This window comes from Ambystoma mexicanum, chromosome 3p, assembly GCF_040938575.1.
Source record: "Ambystoma mexicanum isolate Mex_15411 chromosome 3p, UKY_AmexF1_1, whole genome shotgun sequence".
In the NCBI taxonomy this organism is placed as follows: domain Eukaryota; kingdom Metazoa; phylum Chordata; class Amphibia; order Caudata; family Ambystomatidae; genus Ambystoma; species Ambystoma mexicanum.
Window position 1 is genome coordinate 834,042,652 of NC_090925.1, and position 25,913 is coordinate 834,068,564.

The 25,913-nt window shown below is 48.7% G+C and overlaps 1 protein-coding gene across 1 annotated transcript in view; it reads right to left on the reverse strand.

Moving 5' to 3' along the window:
- The window catches only part of STX4 (syntaxin 4), a 499,563-nt gene that overhangs the window by 86,329 nt on the left and 387,321 nt on the right, over window positions 1-25,913 (reverse strand). Inside the window, exon 9 of the mRNA XM_069651919.1 lies at window positions 11,077-11,187. Within this exon, the coding sequence (XP_069508020.1) occupies window positions 11,077-11,187 (111 nt within the window). The remainder of the gene's footprint in view (window positions 1-11,076; window positions 11,188-25,913) is intronic.

Below are 25,913 nucleotides of genomic sequence, written 5' to 3' on the forward strand. Positions count from 1 at the left end.
GTGTGCGTATAGCAGGTCTCTATTTCTAGCCACTAGTATCCCCAGGTACCTCACCTTGGAGGGGGCAAAACGAAATCCCTCTATACCAGCCAGGTCCCCTGTGCTATCCGTAAGGGGGAATATTTCAGACCTGGGCACATTAATTCTGTATCCAGAATGTTCCGAGAATTCCTGTATGTCTGCCATGATGTGTTTTACGTTCTCAATGGGGTCTCGGACGTATAACAGGGTATCGTCCGCATAAAGCGAGATTATCTGAGGCCCAGACATCCTAAGCCCCCTATGTGCGTGGTGTTGGCGTATGTATTCCGCCATTGGTTCAATAGTTAGAGCAAAAAGTATGGGTGAAAAGGGGCATCCCTGCCTAGTCCCCCTGTATAGGCGGAAAGCGGGGGAGAGAGTGGTGTTAGTCAAAACCTTAGCTGTCGGCTGTGTGTACAATAAACGCACACAGTTGATGTAGTAGTGACCCAGGCCAAACCGCTCCAACACCAGAAAAAGATAGGTCCAGGACACTGAATCAAACGCCTTCTCGGCATCTAATGCGACCACAGCCGCCTTGGCATCCGGGTCTAACTGAGCCATAACATTAAAGAGACGCCTCAGATTGATAGCAGTAGATCGAGCTGGAATAAAGCCCGCCTGGTCGGGGTGGACAAGGATCGACATGTACGGGAGAAGTCTAGTGGCCAGCACTTTTGCAAACATTTTTGCATCGGTGTTAATTAGGGATAAGGGTTGTAAGACGCCATGTCTTGTGCCGGTCTGCGAGGTTTCAAAAGGACAGTAATAACTGCCTCCCTCATTGACTCCGGAAGCACTTGCAGGTCCATCGCCTCCCCCCAGACCTTCAACAACAGCGGGGCCAATTCATCACTGAACTCTTTATATAGTTCCGCAGGCAGGCCATCAGAGCCAGGAGAGCGACCATTCGATAAAGCTTTTATGGACTCAACAATCTCTTCCACAGTGATAGGACTATCTAGCGCCCCCCGGGTCGCAGTGGTCAGTGTGGGAAGGTCAAGGTTGTCCAGGTATTAGAACGTATCCTCTTTATTTTTCTGATCGTGATTAGAATAGAGAGAGGAGTAAAACTCCATGAATGCAGAGTTGATATCCCGTTCTCCATTCACCAGTGTACCATTAGGGGTGTGTATACTCGGGATCGGGTTGTGGTGCCTGTCAGTTCTAAGCATGTAGGCGAGGAATCTCCCAGCCTTATTACTCTCCCCATATCGTCGCGCTCTGGCCGGTGCGGCCATGTACAGGACTTCTCTGTGAGCCAGTTTATGGAATTCTCCCAGTGTTTTGTGCAGTTGTGAAAGGGTTTCCTTGTTCTGTGTAGTACTGTATTCAGTCTGTAGTAAATCAAGCTTCGCCTCAGTAGAGCCCAGTTCCTCCCGCACCGACTTCAACATACCCGTCGACTTGCCCAGGATATTACCCCTGACCCAGACCTTAAATGCATCCCACAGAGTCGCATAAATTGGAACTGAACCCTTGTTTATTTCTAAAAATTCTGCGATCTCAACATGCAGCGACTCACATACATTAGGGTCTCTTAGGATTGTGGATGGCATCCTCCATCTTCTCGCCGGAGGGAGAGCGTCCCTCAAGTTTATGTCAAGTGATATCAGTGAGTGATCAGAAAGGGTACGGGGGTGTATATCACACCTAGAGATAGCCCCAGCTAGTGATTGACTAATGATCCAGTAATCAATGCGCGAGTGAGAATCGTGCACCGACGAGTAGAAAGTATATTTCTTCTCCCTCGGGTGTAGTACCCGCCATGCATCAAACATGCCCATCTGTTCCATCAATTGTTTAACCACTAGTGCCGCCCTGGTGGGAGTCCTGGGGACCGTCGACGAGCGGTCTAGGGATTGGTCTAGTATCATATTGAAATCCCCACCCCAGATGACCCGCACCTCCCCAAATGAGGTTAACATATCTGCTAGGGCACAATAGAACTGTGGATCGTCTAAATTAGGGCCATATGTGTTTATCAGGACCGTCTGGTGGGTCTATTTTGCTGGACTGGTATTTAAAACACAGTTTAGGGTGTATAAGAGTCAACACTCCCCTGGATTGTGTCGAATGATCAGTGTAATACCTGTGGGGTCCCCATCTAGGCAAAAATTTAACATTGACCTATCCAAGCGCATGTGTTTCCGGCATAAACAGTATTTGGGGGTTGTGTCGTACCACATACGCTGAGATCTTTCTTGCCTTAATTGGGTTATTTAACCCCCGGATGTTCCAAGAAAGGAGCTTGACGTCTAGTCCTTTATTGCCCCGTGTCATGTTCATACCACAAATCAAGTGGAAGCCCACACTCTCGTCCCCCCCGCAAGGGAAACGGAGGCCCTGCTGTAGAACTGCTCTCAGGTTTAATCATAACAACTCTGAACGTACATTCCTCAAACAGGACCGGCATAAACGCCGGCCTAACCATACCAATTTTCCATCCCCACCCGCATCATCAACCCCAACTGGACGATGTACCCTTAGAACCATAACCTAGGAACACTCCTGGGGGGTATGAGCGACACTCACATGGCCTCCAGCCCAAGAGATCTGCATAGCTTCGTTAAACCAAACATTAACATTCAGGGCCGCCCAGTGGCCAACAAGCCGCAACATTATAGTGGTGCAACATCAGGGGAACCGCATCAACCCTCGGGGACATTGGGTTCCGCTACACCCCGGGGCAGCAGTTCACGACCCCCAGCCCGGTCCCGAGCCGGCAACGGGATGGAGGCCTCAACATACAACATGGCTTCAGTTGGATTCTCAAAAAAGTGAGCCGGGCCACCATGCTGTATTCTCATTTTCGCCGGATAAACAAGTGAATACGGGACCTGGCGCAGCCTTAATTGCCTCTTGACGGGTTCATAAGATCTTCTTAGTGTTTGGACATTCGTAGAAAAGTCCGGATATATGTGTATCCTGTTATTCTCATGTAGTAAGGTGCCCTTTTCCCTGGACATTCGCAGGATAGCGTCTCTGTCCCTGTAGTTTAGGAGGCGGGCGATTATTGTACGAGGCGGAGCGCCCGGTTTGGGCGGAGGTGCCGATGTGCGGTGTGCTCGCTCAACCAGAAAGTGGTCTGAGAATGTATCCGGGCCCAGCAGATCTTTCAAAAGGGCTTCTACTTGGCGCTCCATAGCTCCTTTACCAAAGGTTTCGGCCACCCCGACCAACCGTATGTTATTCCTCCTTGAACGAGATTCCAAATCTTCACACTTATCAAGGGTTTTTCGGAGGTCCCCCTTCAGTTGGGCAATATCGCGGTCATGTTGCGCTATCGCGTCTTCGTTGGTGGCGATTCTACCCTCGGCCTCAGTGGTGCGAGCACTCTCCTTGTCCACCCTCACCTTAAGGGAACTAATTGTTGCCCCAATGTCATCCTGTTTTGTGTTCACCGCCAAGAAGCCACTCTGGACCATAGCCATCAGTCTATCCACCCACTCCTCCATTGGCAGCTCGGGTGAGCCAACTGCCCGCTGTGACGGTGGATCTGTGGACCCACTGGGCTGAGCACTTGCAAAGGAGTCCATTGGGCCGGTTTTCTTGGAGCGTACTCCCTTCTGATGGTGGCGGCCCATATGCAAGAGGGAGTGGGCCGGAATCTCTACTACCTCCAGTGTCTACTGTGTCTGCGTGGTGTAGATGCGTTTTATAGGGTAGGTAGTGTGTTAATCTCAGTCGCCGTGTGACAATTCAGGGGGCTGAGTCCAAAGGGGCCGCAATGGGCACCAGCTAGGCAAAGTGGCAGTGGCCCCTATAGGGGGGAGTTGTGGGTAGGCGACCAGACCTTCAGGGTCAGCAGTACAGTGTATGCCGTTGTGTTCAGGCACACGGATAATATTGTGGCGCGTAGTCTAGTGCCCCAGTTGCCTAAGGCCTCAAGCCCGCACCAAGGAAGCAATCTGTGGTGAGCAGGCCTGGCCCGAAAGTGTCACGCTATGTACGTGGCGGCTGCCGGGCGCCGCGATTTCCAAAAGAATTATTGTCCGGGGGAGACCTCCCCGAAAGTGATCACACCCTCCAGTGCCAGTTCCCTATTGAGGACGGTCTTCCCCTCACCAACCACCACACCCGACCTTACTTGTGGCGGGATTCCTCTTGGGAGGGGGCCCCTCGCCCAACCAGAAACAGCAGATGTCGCTGCGGGTGTCTTCCACAGGTTCCGGGCCCCACGCAAGTCTCAGGGAAGGCAGGGGAGGCAATCATCCGGTAGGGCCAGCGGCCGGCACAGCCGCGGGCTATCTCGTGCGGCGTCGCGGTCGCCTCCGTCCCGCGAGACCGCCAGCAGCGCCCGCCGCCGCCTCAGACCCCCCCGTCCGCAGGATCGAGACTCGACGCCAGCAGGGAGCACCCGCATCTGCCAGGCCCCGTCAGGCCCCGCCAGGTCCTCCTGTCGTGCCGGCGCTCCGTGCGAACAGGATGAGTAGCCGCGTGAGACCCCTCCCCCCGCGGCTCCGAATGGATTATGTATGGAGCCCGCAGGCGGCCAGCGATGCGGCTCCAAGCCGCCGGATTTTCTGGGCGGTATATCTACCGCACGGTCCAGTGCCCAAGCCCCAGATTTGGATGAGTGGGGGCCACGACCGTCCGCCACACAACGGTGTGCTGATTGTACTGCCAGGGCGGCCCTGAGCAAGGATGGTTGGTCTTCAGGATTGATCGAAGCCGGAGCTCACGGGCTAGTTGGCCATCTTGTCGTGCGCTGTGGCTGCCTGGACCACCAGACTCTCGGGAGTAGGGTGTTTGGACAGATAGCCGGGGTCGCTACTGGAAGGGCGGTATTTTGAAGGGAGGGACTTATTCACCGGCAGAATAGAGTCCGGGGTCTCCCAATTTTTGGCCACCCTATTTTGTAAAGCTACATGGTAGGGTAAAATCGGATCTTCGGTGGGACCATGATCCAATATATCGGTCAAATCATCTTGGATGAGCTGAGTCGGTGGTCTAGCCCATCCTAAGTACTCTACCACCTTTGTCATTAATTGCCTGTATGAGCAATTGGCATGTTCCCCTGTTTCTGGCCTGCCAAAATCTGTTTCAGGTGAAGTATCAATTCCACTTGCATTATGCAAGGTTTCAACCAGATCCCTCATGTTGCCTTCCTCAGAAATCAGGCATTCTGGGACATTTGGGGTGCCATATTCCAGTCCAAAAGAACATCCTCCTCCTCAGACCTTTCCTGTTCTTCAAAAATGGAAGTTAAGGATTTGAAATATTCTTTCCTCGGAAGAGGTTTAAAAACCTTTTCGGGAAGAGGTGCATCAGTGGAGCCTGAAGGCTTTACAGCCTTTGCAGCTTTTTTCGAGCTGTTATTTTGACAGCTTCTGGCTGAATTGGAGCCTTTGGGACATTTGGCGCCAACGGCTTCGGGGTCGACAAAGGCGTTTGTGGCGCCGATGAAATAGTGGTTGCCGACGGAGCTGGCTTCGAAGCAGTCGAGGCTCTCATCGAAGGCTCACCCTTCGAGGTGTGTCCGGTTCCAGACGGCGTCTGTGACCTCAAACGGTCGACTCAATTCGAGCAGTCTTTTTCGCTCGGTGTCCTGGAAGGTTCCGGATCCTTTCTCCTTCGATCACCCGGGCTCGAGGGTGCACGAGTGTCAGAACGGTAACGCTCCTGGCCGGCTTCCGAAGAAGGCGCAGACCGAGGCTTAGCCTTTTCAAACACCTACATAATTTTTATTCTAAATGCTTCACATTCTTCGGAGGAAGAATGTTTTGTGGGGCATTTCATTCTTTTGGGGGATTCATCCGAGGACGAGGTGGAAGGGGACCGGTGGTGTCTTTTCTTGGACTTTTTCGTCGAAGAGTGGTGTGAACCACTTTGTGACCTAGACTGATGCTTTTGCCTTTCGCGTAGAGGTGATTTCTCCTCGCGGGACCTCGACTCGATGCTAAAGGGTTTTCGGTTGGGTTTTTGACCTACCTGCAGGTTTCCCTTCCTCTCTTGCAAGGCCTTCTCCGTCATTGCCTGATACTTCGTACAGGCCTTCATGTCGTGACCTTCACTGAGGCACCACAGACATTCTCGGTGCCGGTCCGTAATGGACATTTTTTCAAACCGCAGGATTTACACTTTTTGAACCCCGAATGCGGGGTAGTCGGGGGTCGAAGACAAGGACATTATCGAATATCTTCTTCCGTAACTGCATCACAGAACTACTCGAGGCGTGCCGAGTCTCCGAAGCAAAACGTACAGCGGAAAAAGGGAACAAGATCATTTTTCCAAAGCAGCTAAAGCTGGATGGAATACATCTAAGATGAGGAATACGTTGGAGGACACAATCCATTCGAAAGGGAGGGTCCTATAGTCTTCTAATCAGAAGGTGGAGGCATTAAATGCCATTATAACTTCACAGATAAAGGGAGACCTATCCAGCCTGGTTCGGGATCACTCAGTGAGTGAAAATATACTCTAAATGACTCTTCCCCAGAACACCTGTTATGGTCAGGTAGCACCAACCGCCCTTAGTAAGGAAGGGGTTGCATGCAGTCTGAATGACCCACTGTGATATGCCTTTGCCCACACAATCCGTTATATGCATTATCATTCTCATCTAGTCTGCCTGCCCCCCGTATACTGTAGCGAGTCTTCCTCCACAGCATGTGTTCTATATGCCATCCCGAAATAGTGATCCAGTCCCCATGACATTTTCATCCCAGTTCCCATTGCTCCCACCAAGTGCTCCTTCACCACTTGTTATCTGTGTGCTTTGTTGGGGTGCGGATATAAGGGCATGGCTTTAGTGTTGCTTATCCCCAGAGTGATTGCCATTCCCTTGCTGTGAGTGCTTCCTTAAACTCTTGCTTTCCTATTCCCCCCAGCCCCATGATAAATGCTATGCATGGGTACCAAACAAAGGGATACGAGTCTGGGGAAATGAATTCCTTTTTGTAAACCCGAAACTGTTGGGTGTGCCAATGCTTGGTGATATATCGCTGGCTACCAAAGATCTGCAATTACATAAGACTGTAGTAACAGGTTGAATTTTTCAGCATGATTGACTTGCAGTCTTCTAGGAGCTGGAGTAGCTGTGGACACATTTTGACATTATATTGTTTTTTCATTGTTAAGACAAAGTAGATAACGCTAGATATCAGTCAGGTAGTATTGAAGCTTTTGCTGCCGGTGAATCAATGATCACAAGCAGGCTCTTCTGTTTTGATCACCACAAAGGGTTTTCAGTACAGGCTTGTACATAATAGTGATTAGTGGGCCTACACCCATGCACTCTTCTGGTTACCATGGGGGAAGAAGATGGAACACTGAGCAAAAGCAGAGAGGGGCTCTAGCTAAGCAACTGATTTATTTGTGTCTGTTACATATTATATATGGCTGTTAATGTTGCAGTGCAACATGGGAGGTCAGCGTCTATAATGGACAAGGAGTCTGGGGTGGGGCAGCAGAACCATATTTTGCCCATGGCAGTGAAACATCCTTGCACCAGGCCTTGATTGTGCATGTATGGTAATGTGCCCCAGAAAGCCCTACAGTTGCCAGTGCCCCTTACGGCGGACAACGGTTAAAGAGATTAGGATGCTACCCCCAAAATAATAGGGACTTCTAGTAGGGTACTGCCTTTCACTGTACATCATAATGTTTAAAGGTTGCTACACTCCTAACAGACAAACTCTATGCACCTTGCATTTGGTCTAATACAAGGTAACGGTTACCTGCCTCACCCCCCACCCCACCCACTCGAGATTAACAGCTCAAACTCTGCTACCAACAGGCAAACCAAGGGAAGCTAAGGAACCCTTTTCTGCCCATATCGAACAGACTATCCAGACTACTAGGTTCTTTGGATAAGGAGTATGGAGAAAGCAGGTGGGGTATGAAGTATCCAGTGTGAATGCACAAAGCAAATGACTGGCTGTTAGGGAGAATTCTCAGAAATGTGACAATTCCCTTCTACATTAGAGACCCCCAGCACATTTTCTGTACTTTAGAGGAAGGGACCCTCCCACACTCAGGCGAGCAGACGACAAGCCGCACTGCGAGACACTCCTCACTCTCCCAGCCACTTCCGACGCGCTGCCTAGGAGATCTAGGACTTTACATTTCTAACCTGGATAGAGAGCTTTTTCACACTCTGTCATAGATTTGAACACCGTTCTTTTGACTTTGGAGTCTGACAAATACCATAGGCGGCATATTTTTACATTATGTCACACAGCACCTTCAGTGCAGTGACACAGGGCAGTCTTCCAGATTTCCCAAAGGTTTAAATACCTTCTCTTGGTTAACTAATGTTTCCAAAAGAAGTGAAGTGAAATTGACTTTACTTACATTTTGTAACTTTCTAGACCGAGCACACACCATCTTACAATAGAGTGTTGGAGGGGTTACTTAGTATCCCCTTAGTCTAGTTTGTCATGTAACATTGTTATGTTACCCTTTCTACAATTAATGGCTGGTGCAATGGTTTACTTTTTACTATCATTGTGTGTTTCTACAGCGGGCTGCAATTGCAGCTGCAGTAACGCACCCATTGGTGCCCATTTTGTCAAAATGGCGAGTCTTCTTTTTTCGCCATTTCTTGTTGGCAAGGTCCTTCTTGAGATTTGCTCTGTGCGCCAAACCAGGTTTGGTCCCCTTGTTCGTTTTGTCTTTGGCTGGTTTCACTGCTAATCCCCTTGGTTACAGGAATGCACCCAAAAGGTGATTCGCCGGCTGGCTGTCCTTGGAGGACAGCCACCCTGCTGTGTGAGTGACAGCTAGGCTGCGAACGAATGGGAGAAACTTGCATAAAAGGCGAGGCTTTTGGCTTGGAAGGCAGAGTCGACCACTGGACGAAGGAATCTCAAGAAGAACTTGGAAGAGACGCTTGCTGTGAATCCTGGACTGTTGGTTTGCCCGGTAATGCCCTGCTGGATTGCTAAAACTCCAAATTCGCCTCAACTAGAGAAGCCCTGTAACAGACAACTTCTCCCCTTGGGTTGGTGGGACCAATCAACCCCAAAGCGAACTCGTCTGGACATTCTCTCAGAGCTGGCTGTATTTCCATTGCTGCAGCAGGAACCGATTGCCAGGGAGAGGAAACACCAGATCGAGTGCATCATTTTTAAGTCAGACCCCGAGCTCCAGGAAGATCCTCTGGCCGCACATGAAGCAGGACTGATCAAGCCTGAACCACCTCAAAAGAGTGCTCGACCCCAGATGCGAGGAAAGTCCATCAAGGTATCCGAGAACCGCTGTGGTGCTATTGGAGAGAGCGGCGAGAAGCTGAAACCGCGAAATGCATCTGATTTGAAGTTTGCCCATCGCTGTCGCAGACCTTCAATTCGTGTTGCAGGAGACCCAGACATCCTCCCTCTTGTCCCCAGGACTGAGGCCCGGGAACAACAGGGTCTGCAGACCTATAACTGGAACAGAAGCCAGATAGAACCAATTTCTTCAAACCAAAAGCTACTGTAAAACTAAGGGGTTGCTTACCTCTTGTGTAGCCTTGCTGGCCATCAGTTGAGACTAGTCTTGGTTGCTTTTGCAGAGTTGCTTGCAGCTTTGCTCCTCACAAGCCTCTCAGCTTGTGGCCCTACAGTGATTTCATTTTCTACAAAGATTTCTAAAACACTGTGCAAGACTTTACCTACCTGCAAGAAGTGCTTCAGCCCACCTAGACTTTTGCTCAATTGATATTGGCTGGCCTGGCTCCCTGAAAGACTCTTACCTCTGACTTTGTGCTTTAACTATCACTCAACAAACCTCACACATTAGAAAACTTGTGTAGCTGGGAGAGGGATAATTTACTTTGCATTAGAGGGTTAAAAAAGTACTTACCTGCTGAAGAATATTTGTTAACCATTGTTTTATTCCCTCATCTTTTCCTGTTGGCACTAACCTCAGTATTTCTCCAAATGTGCCAGTGATCTCTCAATGTCCCCAGCGTCCTAGTTATTTAGGTCACCTCAGGGTGTAGGGAGTGTGAGAGTGTGAGAGTGTGAGAGTGTGAGAGTGAGAGAGTGAGAGAGTGTGAGAGTGTGTGTGTGTGTGTGTGTCATCTAAAATGGGTATCTACTGATTTATTAAAACAGAGTGTGTATTTTGAAGTATTTAATTGTGTTACATATTTTACTCCCTTCTAAATGCGGCTTATTCAACAGACTGTTAAATTACTAAATAATTGTTTAATCAAGAAACCTTGAGTGTGTTTATTTGGATACTGGTCACTGTGAATCTCTGGGTAATAAACCTACAGCTCACATTGACCCCTCTTGGGATAAGCCTGGCTGCTAAGTCACTCTACCAACTTGTGTAGTACATGCTAATACCAAAGGTTGGGGTTAGCTATTGCCAAGAGGACAAGGCTCGTGTAGTCTCCCACAGGGTACTGTATACAATCTTGCCCAACACTGGCAGTGTAGACTGATGGCATTGAAATGAGCTAGGCCAAGTTGTACAGAAGTGAAATTGAACAGTAATTTTTCGCACAGGCTTTCAACTCCAATATGTATTAAAAAAGTGTCATTCATGCTGCTGAAAAAAAGAGGCTAAGCCACATCTGCAAAGATTGATGACTGGGGAAGAGTTTAAGGCGCATTTTAAGCAATATAAGAGTGTTAAATAAATGAGAAGTGGATGTCTGTGAAAAAATGTGAACAAAAGTATAAGACAAAATAGTAAAGGCCCTCTTTACTTGGCGAAAAGAGAATGGATGGAAAAGGAGCAATGTGACAATGTTACTGGCAGACCCTGTGATTGTTTCAAGTCACTCACATACTTGCTTATTTCAGTGCCTGCTGTGGCTCTTTGAGCAGTCTTTATATAAAATCAGTCTTTGTTCCTTTTGACCCAATACCACTTGAACTGAATGTATATTTCTTAAACTAATCTCAACTGTACCGAGTGGCTCAAATGTGTAATCCGTCTACATTGAAGAACAGCGTTACAATTGGGCTCCTCCCACAAAATCAGCGACTTGAAAAGCTTGGTTATTGCACTGATTTACGAAATGTCAAACATTCTCAGGTCTGAGTGATTTTTCAGTGTGCTGTGCTCTAGTCTAGCCCTGTTCTGGGAAAGTTTACAACAAGAAGACCAACATACCTTCCTGGACTTCTTCCGATTATCGATGGCCGTCTCAAGCTGCATCTTTGCCTTTTCCACATAGTTGGAGGAGGTTAAAATATTCTTTTCAATGCGGTCAATCGTTTCGCCCTGAAGAGAAAAAGGTGTTGGAGACTCATTTAACCACAATATGGCAATATGAGACAGTTGAGGGGTCCTCAGCAACGTCTGCACTTCAGAAAAGTACAGTGGCAACTCTATTCCAGTTTAAAGCTGTTTTACCATAGACTTTGGAACTTGTATGCACTATTCTGTAAAGGTTACTTACGGTAGTAGCTACTGCATTCCTAGCTGCCCGTCCAACATAGTTCTGTGAGGTCATCCTCGGAAGGGGACTGGATGATAGAGCAATGCACACAGCATGACTTAATTGGAAGGACAAACAGTATGGGTCATTACACAACCCTGCTTACCCCGCTAGAGACATCCCTCACCCATGCACCTTGCTCCAACAGTGAAATCCTTTGTCACTGTAGAACATGGCAACTTATTAGGGGGCAATGGGAGGGATAAGAAGGAAAGGCGCTTTTGGACTAGTAGAGTAGTCACACATTGAGTATCTTCTGCATACTCCTACATCCTGTTCCCTTTCTTCATACTTATGAGAGATTGCAAAGAAACCCAGCCACCCCTGGAGGAGACCACCAAACAGGATGCTGATAGATAATCAGTGGTGCCTACCCCATGGGGTCCGATGTGCCAGGTCTTGCCAGTGCTACCATTAGCCATGCAGGTATTCACATTCTGCCAGCTTTGCCTCACGTGTCTTTAGCATGCCACAATTGTAGTGTAGGCCTGTGCACAAGTCTGGGGTAGGAAAGGGGATTGCAAAGGGGCAGGAAGGAGGCCGGGAAGGGGTGGGAAGTGAAAGGGAGTAATGCAGCGAGGGAACAAGCAATCAGGGACCAGGAGGAGTGTGACAGGGGAGGTAGCAGGGAGTGAAGGGGGATACGCCACATTCAAAAGGGGAGAAAGCACAAGGCGTGGGGTGGGCCGAAGCTGAGGACCAACCAGAATTAGGCAGTAGCAGAGCACGGTTAAGGGAAGCGTGGTAAAGACCTGCGTGTTCAGACCGGGCGGAAAACATAACGTGACAAAAACATGGAAGCGTTTCTGAAAAAGCTAAGGTTGCTGGCCTGCAAACATCGTCAAGAAGAACATGTCACTGAAGCAGGAAGGACAAATGGCTGGGAAAACACTGAAACAGGGGGTGTCCTTCCCTCTAGAATTCAAATCTATGCAATGATTTAGTGCAGATATATTCAAACCCTTGTGAAAAAACTTTAATGGGGCACTAGAACATTTGTCCTATTGGTAAGTATCCTGGAAATACACATAATCATTCTGTTGTATTATGACAGCTTTTTATTATTTAGCTGTTATTTTACTTATTTAAAGTATAATGTCATTCAAAAAATTGTGCCCATAATATGATACTGAAGTATAAAAGTTCTTGAGCATTGAAAGGAGCATAAAACTGTGGTACATTTACAGCAGAAAGCCCAAGAAAAGGGGAAAAAGGCCACAGCATGGTGTGGCCTCCAATCTAAAGGCAAACCAGTCAGCAAACGTAAGTCTTACAACTCATCAATAAGTTCACATTTGTTAAATGAAAATTGATGAAAGAAACAAACTGATGCATTGATTCCACAGTCTGAGTTAGTACTCTGATAAGGAGACCTCAGTCGAGGTGCACCTATGCCCGGCAGAAGTATGACCTCATGATAGGTCGACGTCTAGGTCTTAGGTTAGAAATGTAAGTGCAGACTTGATCGTCGCCCAGAGTGGTGGGCACGGTGGCTGCGGACATTTCGGCTCAAAGGTGGGAGGAGCCTTCTTCTAGAGCCATAAAAGGCAGGTCCCTCTAGCTGGGAGCTCCACACTTGACTGGCTCGGAAAAGGTAGAGCGCAGCAGGTAGTAAAGTAGATGTCTGAATATGAGCTGCAGGCAGTGTCGAGGCAAACGTCTGGTGCGGGAGGAGGGCCCCATTTGTATTTGTATTTTATTTATTTGTATAGCGCAAACCAGGCCCGGAGGCTACCGGGCGCATATCTTAGGGCAGTGGTTACATAACAGTATGACATTACAAAGAACATTAAATTGAACAGTGGAATACAATCACATTACAGATTAGACAAACAATACATATGTAATCAAGTTTTTACAGTGTCAATTGGTCGTCTGAGGTGACTAGCCAAGGTTTAGCTTTGTGTTTCAATAAGTTCAGGGAGGGGTTTCTGATAGTGAGCGGCACAGAGTTCCACAGTTTGGCTGCCAGAACTGGGAAACTAGCCCCACCGGCTGTTTGGAGCTTGTATCTAGGGATCAGTAGGCTCTGGCTATGGTCAGACCTTAGTGACCGAGGTGGGACATATTGAGTGAACCGTGAGGATAGATGGATGGGGGCCTGGTTATTTATGCATTTGTAAATTGGGGGAAAAGATTTTAATTAAACCCTTTGGGAGACTGACAGCCAGTGAAGGTTCTTCCTAGTTTCAGAGATGTGAGCTGATCTAGGGATGTTGAGGGCTGCTCTAATGGCGTTATTTTGTATAATCTGGAGTTTGTCAATGTTACATTGGTTAGTGCCTTGGTACAGTACGTTACAGTAGTCCAGTTTGGACATGACAAGAGTCCTAGCAAGGGTTATGCAGTTCTGAGTACAGAGCAAAGGGCGACATGCTATGATCAACTTGCATGTGTAGGCAGAGGCAGCTGCAACTGCATTCGTTTGTCTGTGGAAGGAGAGAGTGGAATCAAGGTAGATTCTGAGGGTTTTAGTATCTTTGGAGACTTATGGAATTTCCGTCGATATTGAAGGAGCTGAACATGGGGTTCAACTTGTTAAGTCTTTGCTGTGTACCTAGGATGAGGAGCTCTGTCTTGTCGTCATTAAGACAGAGCTCATGTTGTGCCATCCAAGTTTGAATGACATGGTAGATGTCATTTAAAGTTCGAGTCTACCGTGTAATCACCAGTGATGGGGATGAGTATCTGGGTGTCATCGGCATAATTGGTGTAGGTGACACCCAGATAGTCAAGCACATCAAACAATGGTTTAGTGAAAACATTGTAGAGGGTGGGGGAAACGCACGATCCTTGGTGGACCCCGCACGGGACAGGCGCAGGCTCGGCCGAAGATGTTGGTGAGAATACTCTCATATGTCTGTTGTCCAGGAATTATTTAATCCAATTAGTGGCATTATCAGAGAAGTGGGCTGCAGTTTTCAGATGATGACAAAGGATTTGGTGGTTGACCAAGTCGAAGGCAGCGGATAAGTCTAAAAGTATTAATAGGGCTAGTTTGCCTTTGTCTTTTAGATCCTCAATTTGGGTTTTGAGGTCTAAAAGGGCCGTTTCCGTACCATGCTTAGGTCTGAAGCCGGATTGTCTAGAGCCTAGTAGATTGTTGGTTTCCAGATAGTTCTGTATCTGCAGGTACACTGCTCTGTCTAAGATTTTTAGGAAAAATGGGCCCGTAGTGATTGGCCTATAGTTGGTTGGGACCTCAGGATCTAGGGTTGTTTTTTTTTTAGAAGAGTGATGACCCAACCATCCTTCAAATTATTAGGGAGCAATCCCGATTGAAATGAGGAGTTGATAAAGGTTGTTATGAAAGGAGCGAGATCATGGGCCGATTCCTTAATGATCGGAGCTGGACAAGAGTCCCCTTGGCAGTTGGATGGTTTTAAGTTACAGATGATTTTTTCAACCTCAAGAGTGGTGAGCGGCGTAAAGCTGAAAGGCAAGGGAGAGTCTGGGGTGGTTGTTTTGGGTGGCAAGGTTTTGCTTAAGAGCGGAGTATGAAGAGAGTTGTCTAGCGTTAATTTTGGATTGCAGAGTGGATATTTTGTTGAGAAGTGCATTTTGTATGTTGTTGCACCAAGTGCTGTCTTTAATGCACGAGTCGGGGCAGGTGAAGGGGATTCTAATTCGTTGAGAATTTTGAATAATTCTTTTGTGTTGGATTCTGCTTGAGTTATGCGTAAGTTATACGTTTTCTTTTGTGTTGGATTCTGCTTGAGTTATGCGTAGGTTATATGTTTCTTTTTTGGCTTGAAGGATGGCTTCCTTATAGTTAAGTGAGGTGATAAGGAGGGAGGCTTTATTAGTCGTGCTAGGGTGACTTTTCCAGAGAGCTTCGGCCTTACGCTTTTGTTTGCGCAGAGCGTTAAGCTGCAGGGTGAACCAGGAGTTCAGGTGAGAATGTTGTTTGGCTTTGCGAATTTTTAGCGGAGCTATGGTCTCAATGGCTTTGAGCAGAGTGCTGTTGAAGGTGTCTACTAAGACTGTGGGGTCCTTATGCTGCACGGCACAGGAGTTCAAGATAGGGAGGATGAGAGGAAGCAATTTCTCCCTGGTAATGTCCTTTTTATTTCTCGTGGGTATAGAGGGGTGGTAAGTATGGGCTGAGGGTTGGTGGCTGGCACGAGGAAGGTAATGACATGATGGTCAGACCAGGCACAAGCAATGTTGGAGCTGACCGTGGTATTGCAATTAAAGTCTGCTAACCAGTCTAGCGTTCTGCCCTTGTTGTGGGTAGGATCGCGAATGAACTGCTGGAAACCTAGGTTGGCGAGGGGGGTGGCAATTTCGGTGGCCATATGGTCTTTAGGATCGGAGAGGCCGAGGTTGAGGTCACCTAATATCAGTACCTGGGAGTTAGGCTTCGTATTGGCGGACAATGTAGATGTAACATCATCAGTGAATGAGCCAAGTGGACCTGGAGGTCTGTATATAAAGGTGGAGTATTGCTGTGTTAGTAGGCGAGAGGGATAGTTTCACTGCCCCTAGGAGGGCAGATATCCTTGGGATCACCCCAATATAGGTAAAACAATCATGAAGGCAGGATAAGGCTCCCTTGGGAAGTGGGATGGATGTAGGGAAGGTAGTCGTCCTGATCCTGGGATGGAGGATCCAAGCGGTGAAGCGGGCAAAGTAGAGGTCTGGAGCAGTGAAAGAGCGACCTTAGGAGTTCGGGCGCTGAGTGCGGAGGCAACGGGTTTATGCGGGAACCTGTGCTGTGCTATACTTTCATCAAGTTAATGAATGGACCTCTCCGCTCATAAATCTGGGTTTGGGATGAAGACAAGGAGGGAAATCAGATAAATGTGCAATTCAGAGATCCCTTTTGGCAGGAAGGGTGCATTTCAAAGAGCCCTTTGTCTGTGAAAACAAAATCAAGTAGAGATCATTACAGCACAGAGCATTAAGCTTGCAGATTTGCCTTCCCAAGTCACCAATGCAAGATCAGAAAAGACCAATGGCTTATGTATTAAATCCGAAACAACAACTTTTACGTCATAGGGCAGGTGTGGTTTGCACACCAGAGGAAAAAGATCAAGCAACCCACTGAAATGCCCCGTACCAGATTGACGGGGAGAACAAAACTGATCCCTTAGTGAAGTATGACCCAAACAGTGGGAATTATGTTCTACACTAATCCAGCATAATGCTCAAAATGACCAACAATTAGATGGTACTATATTGTAAAGCAAAGCCTTAAAAAGATTAATTTGCCCACCTATGCACACATGGCAGAACATGGTACACAGATCTAGTAGCCCGTTTCCTTGCCGCTTTTAAATGGCCAGATTCTCCTGCGACAACCCTAACACGCCAAGCATCAGACCATCAGGGACCAGAGGCCTGAGGCTTGTGACTGAGGGTAAGGGTGAAGATCTTGACCTTCCTGCTGTTACACGAGGTCTTCCCTTCCCAGAAAACCTATAGCCAGGCGATTCAACAATTCTAGGAGCACTGAAAACCAAGACCTATTAAACCAACAAGGAGCCCCTGGAATGACCCAATGACTGCCTGGCTTTGTGAAGTATCTTCACCATCAATGGAACCAAAGGGAATGCATACAGAGTATCTGTCCAATGGAAGGAAAAAAGCACCCCCCCCCCCCACTGAGTCTGGTTCCCTGCCCCTCCAGGAGACATAAAAGGGACATTTCATGCGTGTTGCTAAATTCTTGCAGAGAAGGACCCCAACGCACGAAAATCTGAACTAGAACCAGCAACACAAGTTCCCATTCATTGGAAGTGTAACTCAACCTGCTGAGGGTATATACTTGAACAATGAGCAGCCAGCCAAGTGGGCTGCAAGAGGGGAAGGCTCCATTCTCGTAGCACCACTTCCATTGTTCCACTGATTGCCAAACAGTAAAGGACCAGTTAGCTCATACTCCCTTGTTTGCCTAGATAAAACATAAGAGCTGTATTGCCCATCAAGACCACCTCCTGCATCCCCAACCCAAAGAAATAAAAGCCTGCAGAACGGTAAAAATTGCCTTCAACTCCAGGACATATATATTTAGTTAGAGACTGCTCCTGAGCAGACAATAAATCATAGGCTAAGTGATCGAGGGTCTACCACAGAGCCCGAATGTGACTTGGCCATAGAGATCCCAATAGTAGGCTTTGACATGAAGATGGCAGAATACACTGAGACTTAACCCCATCCACCAGCTGAAGTCTGTTTTGGCAGTGCCCCTCACCGAAAACCAATGTCACTCTCATAATATAGTATGTGCGCTAGAATGGATTTCTAAACTTTGGTCTGGCAGACAGATGTTTAGGAGGCAACCCTTGTTAGCTGAACAAGGGACACTTCTGGGAGGATAGTCAGACCCAATTCACAGAGCAGTCAAGGCTAAATCTCAGGAGGAATGAGGATGATCACGGCTCTCCAATGAGCACACAGTAAAATACCAAGAATTATAATTGGTCATTAATACACGAAAATATACTTATTATAGGCCCAATAACAAGACAAATGAATAAATGCAATAGTAAAATGCCACACAAGCAACAAATTATGTTATATACGGGATACATTATTCTCCATAATCGTATTTCTGGTGCTTTTATCTGCTTAGATTCACATTCTTGGCATAGTCCGACATCTAGTGGAAGTGAGAGTATTACAAAATTTGTTTTCGAAACTCGACAAAGTCGACAGGGCGTGTTTAGCAATACTACCCCGAGTGTGACGTGTACTGTACACATGGTCCATGCAACAAGGTCCCTCGGATTGCTTGTTTCTGACATGAGGTTGCATGACATGAAGAGTAGCGCGAGTACAGCTGTGATAAAGCAGAACCAGTGGTAACCCAGAAAACATCTATGCGCCTTCTACTCCAGTAAGGGAGGAAGGGTGGACGCATGTGAATATAAGCACATAAAAGCACCAGAAGAACAAGTTACTTACCCCTAGTAACATTCTTTTGACTGGATGTTACTCCAACATATTCCTCATCTTTGACATGTAGTGCCCAGCTTCGGCTGCTTCGGAAATGTTTCGGCAGAGGGCGCCCTGCGTCAAGTCGATGTCCCTCGAAGACCTCAGTCGAGGGTGACGTCATCGGATGTTATAAGTAGCACGCACGGCGCCCATTGCCTCAGTTCTGTTTTTCTCTCCTCGTGTAGCAATGATGCCCATAAAGCGGGCCTGACCATACTCAGCCTTGTTGGAACGAAAGCTGTAATAGCATGGGAAATTCTACAGAGGGGTAGGTTGGGAGGGCGATGAGGAATACGTTGGAGGAACATCCAGTCGAAAGAATGTTACCAGGGGTAAGTAACTTGTTCTTCGAAATGGATTGTGTCCTCCAATGTATTCCTCATCTTTGACAGACTCCCAAAGCAGTATCCACGATTGGAGGAGGGTGAAGAATTTTAGATATTTGTTTTAAAGGGCAGAGTAAGGAACTGCCTTACCAAAAGCAACATCCTGAGCATGGGAAGTATCCAGGGAATAAGGATTACTAAACATGTGTATTGATGACCACGTTGCAGCATCACAGGTGTTTTTAATAGGGACACCCCTTTGTAGGGCTGTCGAAGTGGCCATGCCTCTGGTGGAATGAGCAAGCAAGCCTTCAGGAGGGTCCTTATCGCCCAATCTCAGAAATAGTGAGGAGGATCCACCTAGAGAATGTCTGTTTATAAACCGCCTAGCCTAGCTTGTGTCCTGTATAGCCCACAAAGAGCTGGTCGTCCACTCTCACTTTGGACATTCTGGAAATATAAAAGCTTAAAGCTCTCTTAGAGTCCAACCTATGGAGCCTTTCTTCTTCCTTACTAGAATGCGGAGGATAGAAGGCTGGTAGCACAATTGTCTGACTTAAGTGAAAGTCCGAAACTACCTTAGGTAGGAAGGAGGGTCTTAACCTCAACACCACCCTGTCCTTGTGGAATATAGTAGGGTGGCTTGGAAGAAAGAGCCTGCAACTCGCTCACTCTACGTGCAGATGTAATAACAACCAATAGTGTAGTCTTAAAGGTCAACATCCACAATGGACATGAGTGAAATGCTTCAAATGGAGCATCCATCAGAAATTTTAAGACCAAGTTAAGGTCCCAAAACCAGAAACCTGAAAAGGCGATGGCGGGAACACATTCGTGAGCCCTTTTAGAAAATGAGTAACCAGTGGAATCTTGAAATAAGATCATTCCTCGGATGAGCGCTTAAAGATAGAGAGTGCTGCTAGGTAACATTTAATGGTTCCCACCTGAAGACCCTTGTGTGCTAATGAAAGCAAAAAGGATAAAACATCCGGAGTCGAACACTGAAAAGGATTAACATTCTTTTCTCTGCACCAGTCGCAAAATGTATTCCAACGGCAACGGTACAGAGACTTAGTTGCTGGCCGCCTGGCCGAAAGCAACACCTACATCACGTCATCCGGGAGGTCCCCATCCTTACATCTCAACCTTTCAGAAACCATGTGTGAAGGTGGAGAGTCTTGACCTATGGATGGGTAACCGGACCTTCCTCATGCTAGAGAAGATGCTCTCTTTATGGAAGATGTATTGGACATATCCAGAAGGTCTGGGTACCACTGTCTCCTGGCCCAATACGGAGCAATGAGGCTCATGTGGGTCCCAAACAGTCTTCACCTTCCTGAGCTAGTTCCCACTCGTGTGAGACTGCACTTTGCCTGCTCAGAGCAACCGCCGAAGTGTTCTCTCCTGCCAGGTGAACTGCAGCCAGGAAGATTCCTTCTCGAATTGCCCAGTACCAGAGCTGCATTGCCTCTCAGCACAGTGGTAGTGACCCTACGCCCCCTCTCTTATAATGCATGACCACTGTGGTGTCGGTCAACATTCTTCCCCCGTACAGATGGCAGAAAAGCCCTCTGTGCTAGCCCGATTGCTCTTAGCTCCAAAGGATTGGTGTGTGGTTTGGCCTCCAACGGAGACCAACGACCGCTGACCATCAGATCATTTGCATGAGCTCCCCACCCTGTCAGTGAGGCGTCCATCACTACAGTTATCTCCGGCCATGATTGCCAAAAGTGCTCTCCCTTAAGTAGATCTTCCTTGCAGGCCCACCACGGAAGATCCTGTGAGACTCGGAGAGGAATATGAAGGAGATCCGACATCTTCCTTGAGAATTGGGCCTATTGTGTTCTGAGAGCATTGAAGGGATCTCATTCTCAGGCATCAGAAAAATACAGGATGCCATGAGGCCGAGCCACCTCAAGAATTCGAAGGCTGGAAGACTCTGGGCTCTCCGAAAATTTGATTACCATCTGTAGAATGTCTTGAGCCCTCACCCTGGATGGTGAGCACTTTCCCAGGATGTGTCTAATACAGCGCTGATGTACTGGAGCTGTTGGGAAAGCATCATATGGGACTTCTTGCAATTGAGGGAGAAGCCCAGTCTGTGAAGGGTGAGGCAGATAACGTCGAGATGATCCACTGCTTGTTTGGGAGAACGTGCCCTGATCAGCCAATCATCCAGATAGGGGTTGACATGAATCCCCCTCTCCTGAGATGCACTGCCACCACCACCATCAGTTTGGAGAAAACCCTCAGGCGGAGGTCAACCCGAACGGCAGGACTCAAAACTGATAATGCGAGCCGCCAACTGCGAACCTCATGTATTTCCTGTGCTTCAAATTGATGGCACATGAAAATAAGCATCCTGAAGATTCAATGACACCAACCAATCCTGAAGGTGGAGGGCCTGAAGGATCTGAGAAAGAGTGACCATCTTGAACTTGTCCTTCCTGAGGAACTTGTTCAAGTATTGTAAGTCCAAGATGGGTCTCAGTTCCCCATCCTTTTTGGGAAACAAAAAATATGGAGAATAGCAACACTTGTTCCAATCCGCTACAGTCACTGGTTCTAGAGCACCTTTCTCTAGCAGGGTCATTATTTCCTGCACAAGGAGCGGATCCAGAATCCTCAAATAGTGATTCCCCAGTGGATTGTTCCGAGGCATAGTTATAAAATGAAGGCAGTAACTGTGGGCTATTGTTTCCAGAGCCCGCGCATTTGAAGTACGGTCTCGCCATTCTTCTAGATGCTGAGACAGTCTGCCCCCCCCCCCACCGGTGAGCAGTGACCCAAGGCCTCAGAGCGGTTTTGAAGTGGCTTCGGCAGAGGCGATGGCAAAGAGGCTGCTGCTTGAGCTGGATTGACACCTCTCCCACGTCCACCACGAGGAAACTTACGTTGGCCTTTTTGGCTGGCCATTCCTCTCGCCCTTCCAAATGAGTAGTAGTGAAAAAATATCTACCCCTCCCTCCACTTCTGTCAATTAGGATGTAAAGGCTGAGGTTGCCGAACAGCTGTGCGTAATGACTTGGCAGCTGCTTTAGAGGTCTGCAACTTCAAGGATCTTGTCAGCCTTGCTGCCAAAAAGATGAGACCCGTCAAATGGCATGTTCAGAAGCCTGGCCTGCACATCAGGTGTCAACCCAGACTTCCGCAACCAAGCAAACCCGTCGATCACGGTGCTCGAAGCCAGGAATCTACTTACGCTATCTGCAGAATCCAACCCAGAATAAAGGGACTCGCACATGGCTTCCTTGCCATCCTTAACAATAGCTAGGAAGCCGTCCCTTTCTTCCCCTTCTGGAATATGCTCTGTGCCATAGATATGCACTCATACAGAGTGAACGAAAATTTAGCCAAGGCACAAGTGGAGTTGGCCGACTTCAATGCCATACTCCCAGCTGAAAATACCTTACATGCCCATCTATCCACGCGCTTATTGTCCACATCAGGAGGAATGGTAGGTACGCTGCCTGTTTTGAGGTAGCCATGGCTGCCTGGACCACCAGGCTCTCGGGAGTGGGGTGAGTTGACAGGTAGCCGGGGTCACTACTGGAGGGGCAGTATTTTCTTTCAAGAGACTTGTTCACTGCAGGATTAGTCTCAGGGGTCTCCCAATTCCTGTCCACCCTTTTCTGCAGAGCCACATGGAATGGTAACACAGGATCTGTAGGTGGATCCTTGTCCAAAATATCCGTAAGATCATCCTGATCATAATCTACAGGAGGTCTAGACCAGCCTAGATATTCCACAACTCTCGACTTAAGTTGCCTGTAAGATGAGTCGGCATGCTCCTCTGGGTCGGATTTGCCGAACTCCAGCTCAGGAGAAGTGTCTATGCCACTAGCATTATGCAAGAACTCCGAGATCCTGCATCCTACTTTCCTCCGGAATGATGCATTCGGGTACATTAGGGGTACCAAACTGGAGACCAAAAGTGACATCATCCTCATCCCAACGTTTCTCCTCAAAAATGGAAGTGAGGAACTTAAAAATAATCCTTTCTCGGTAGAGGGGTACATCTTTTCTCATGTGTAGTACCCAGAGGCTGCAAAGTTGACTAAGACTTAGTAACTGTGTTATCAGAGGTTCCACAGTCACAGGTAACTGTGCCAGTAAAACTGGCATCGACGGTCTGACCAGGTTGGAGGACCCAATAGGCACTATCCACTGGCATGGCACCGATATCATCAACACGCCGACGGCTTCGAAGGTTTCGATGGTGTCCAAGACCTTGACCTATCTCCACGTCTCTAATGATCCTTAGAAACCTTGTCCGAACTGGGCCGCGAAGGCTCCCGATGTGGATCACACCGTTGACCCAGGCACGAGGGCGCGCGATAATCCAGCCGAGACCGCTCCCTACCAGCTTCCACAGAAGGCGCAGACGGTGCATTGCCCCGGTTTTCAAAAACCTTAAGCATCGTCACACGGAATGCTTCCCATTCTACCAGTGTCAATTTCTTGAACGAGCATTTCACCCTCTCGGGTGTGCCGCCTGAAGAAGACGATGAGGAAGGTCACCGGCGGTGCCTACACCTCTAGCGCTTCAACGAGGATGATGAGTGGCAGGAACTACTCCTGGCCCTCTTCCTCTGAGGAGAGTCGTCTCTCGACTCATCGGTCGAAGGCCGAGCAGGTCGGGACTTATGGGGCTTGGACATCCTGCCCAACTTGAGCTTCCCCTTTAGTTTCCTCAAGGACCTCCTCGGTCATATACGGAGATTCAGGGGGGGCGTGGCCTGAGCGCACAATGTGAGGACATGTGGCGACTGAGCTCCTCGGATGATCCTCGAAAAACTACAGTGTAAAGTTAGCAAAAGGCTGACCTGCAAACGTTGCTGCAGCAGAACCGATACCACACGTTGTGTGAAAAGAACGAGGCGAATTGGAGCATGCAAATCTGTCTGCTGGGCGATTGAAACTGAGCCCCGGAGACAGCCAAGATGGCGGACGAAGTGGAGGCCTGAAACCGCCGACAACTTGAGGGTTGCGTACCCCTGACAGCTCGAGAACAGCGAGTGCCGCTGAGAAGCCAAGTTCGAGGCCAGTGCGACCAGCGGAGGCAGCCTGAGGTCCAGGAGAGTGGGGACCGGACACCAGGCTGCCAGACAACAGCGGAGGGAGCGGAACAATCGGAAGCAGTCAGAGCAGCCACAGAGACTATAGCGGCGGTGCCCTGGGAGCCGGAGCTCGGGCGGAAGACCATACCGGAGGCTGCAAAGGACCTGTGGGCCCGCAGCTGGAGCGAGGACGTGGTGGGGAGGAGGCGAGGCATCAGGACCCGGACGGCGGTGCTAGTATCCCGACGACACTGAAGCCCAGCAGGCACAGAGTGGCACGGCCCACGAGAGGTGAGGCGGGGACCAGCAGAGGCTGGGGGGAAGGTGGGAGAAGCACCCCTCACACCATACAGCACCTTTGACAAAACAAGGACCCCTTGGGTGGGACGATCGGTGACCACAGCACTTATTGGCTGCCTGCAACCACACAATCAAGCACGCCGCCCCCACCTGTGGCACACGAAACAGCGCATCAGGCACAGGCCCGCACAAAGGGGCAACACCAGAAGGAGTAAAACCCTAAACGACAGCCGTAGCGGGAAGCTACACTGCGCACGCCGATGAGTGCTGGCAAACAACCTGGGGGCTGCCCTGCATAGTAGAGGGAGGGCACGATACCCCTAATCAGCCCTGAACAACTGCCCAAGGGACAGAGGCAACACTCAGGCGAGGCGGGGCAAGACATAAAACAGTCATGTTGCCTAAATGAACACAGGGCCAGGCCGCACCCAAAAAATCTGTAAAAAAATGTAAAAAAACAAAGCCAAAACCAAGTGTTCACATCATCTGGTGGCCTGACCGCTTCATACACCGAGCGCCCGCTTCACCTGGCGATCAGACTGCCCCTGGAAAACATGCACCCGCACCAGCCAACATGGGACCATACTGCCCCACCAGGGCAGCCTACTACCCGGCGTGAGCAGTAGAGAAGCACGCCAAACCAATTGTCACTGCACCACACGCGTGGCTGAGCCGAGCACTGAAGGGAAACATACCTTGAGGGCACAACCACTCAGAGTGTCCACGCCACTGGCCCCGGAGCAAACACCGACCAATAAAGTCAGCAGAAGCACCTGCCCACCATCACCCTCCCCCACTAAGGAGGCACCTTCCTGTAGAGTAACCAACAGCACAAACGGCCTGAAACAGGCTTATACCAAGTGGAACTCACAGAGGCACACATACACGCTGCCTCAAAACACAGGCAGCTCAGCCACGACTGGTCGCCCATTACAGCCCTAACCTGCAGTGCATGGACATGTCCCCTCTTAAAGGGAAAAGCAAAACCAACATCATGGAATCCTTCGCAGTAGTCAGACCAAAGGGTCTGAACCATCTCAACAAGCTCCCCCCAAACATACCCAGGATGAGCAAATACTGGAAGCAATATCAGGGCTCCGCTCTTTCATTGACACCAAGATAGAGGAAGTGAAATCAGACATGCAACTAATGCGCCAAGACATGCACAACCTTGCGGAACGAGTAACAACCACAGAATCAGAACAACACGTTATGTCCACAGCGCTGAAAGATGTGCAGGTCAGAGTAGAGGAGCTAGAAAGACGCAATAAGATACTGGAAGAAAGGGTCAAGGAAGGAAGATCCAGACGCAACAACGTCCGTCTACTGGGTGTACCAGAGGGTCTTGAGGGTCCCAACCCTACGAACTTCATAGAAACCCTACTACAACAGGGCAGGCGGACTCTCTCAAGGGTTTTCTGTTGAAAGAGCGCACAGGGCCCTTCAGAAAAAAACGCCACCCAACTCGCACCCTCACCCAATCATAGCCAGGATCTTCAACTTCCAAGATAGAGAAATCATACCACGCTACTCACGCGAGGGGGCGCAATAAACAGACAACGCCAAGATCACAATATACCCAGACTACACCCCGACGGTCTAGAGAGAGAGAGAGAAACTCCTTTGTCCCAGTTAAAGCAAGGCTACGCCAGTTGAACCTCAAGTACATGCTGCTCTACCCATCCAGGCTCAAGGTCATATATAAAGGACGAGCACTCTTTCTAGAGACACCAGCTGTGGCAAATATGTGGCTCGAGCACAATAATATGGCAAGTGATGAGGAAACTGCAGCATGACCAAATGCTGACCCAGCGGAGCCCTGCCGAGAACAACCTGTCTGCAATATATAACTAACTTCGCCACTACCTTGATCAACAAAGA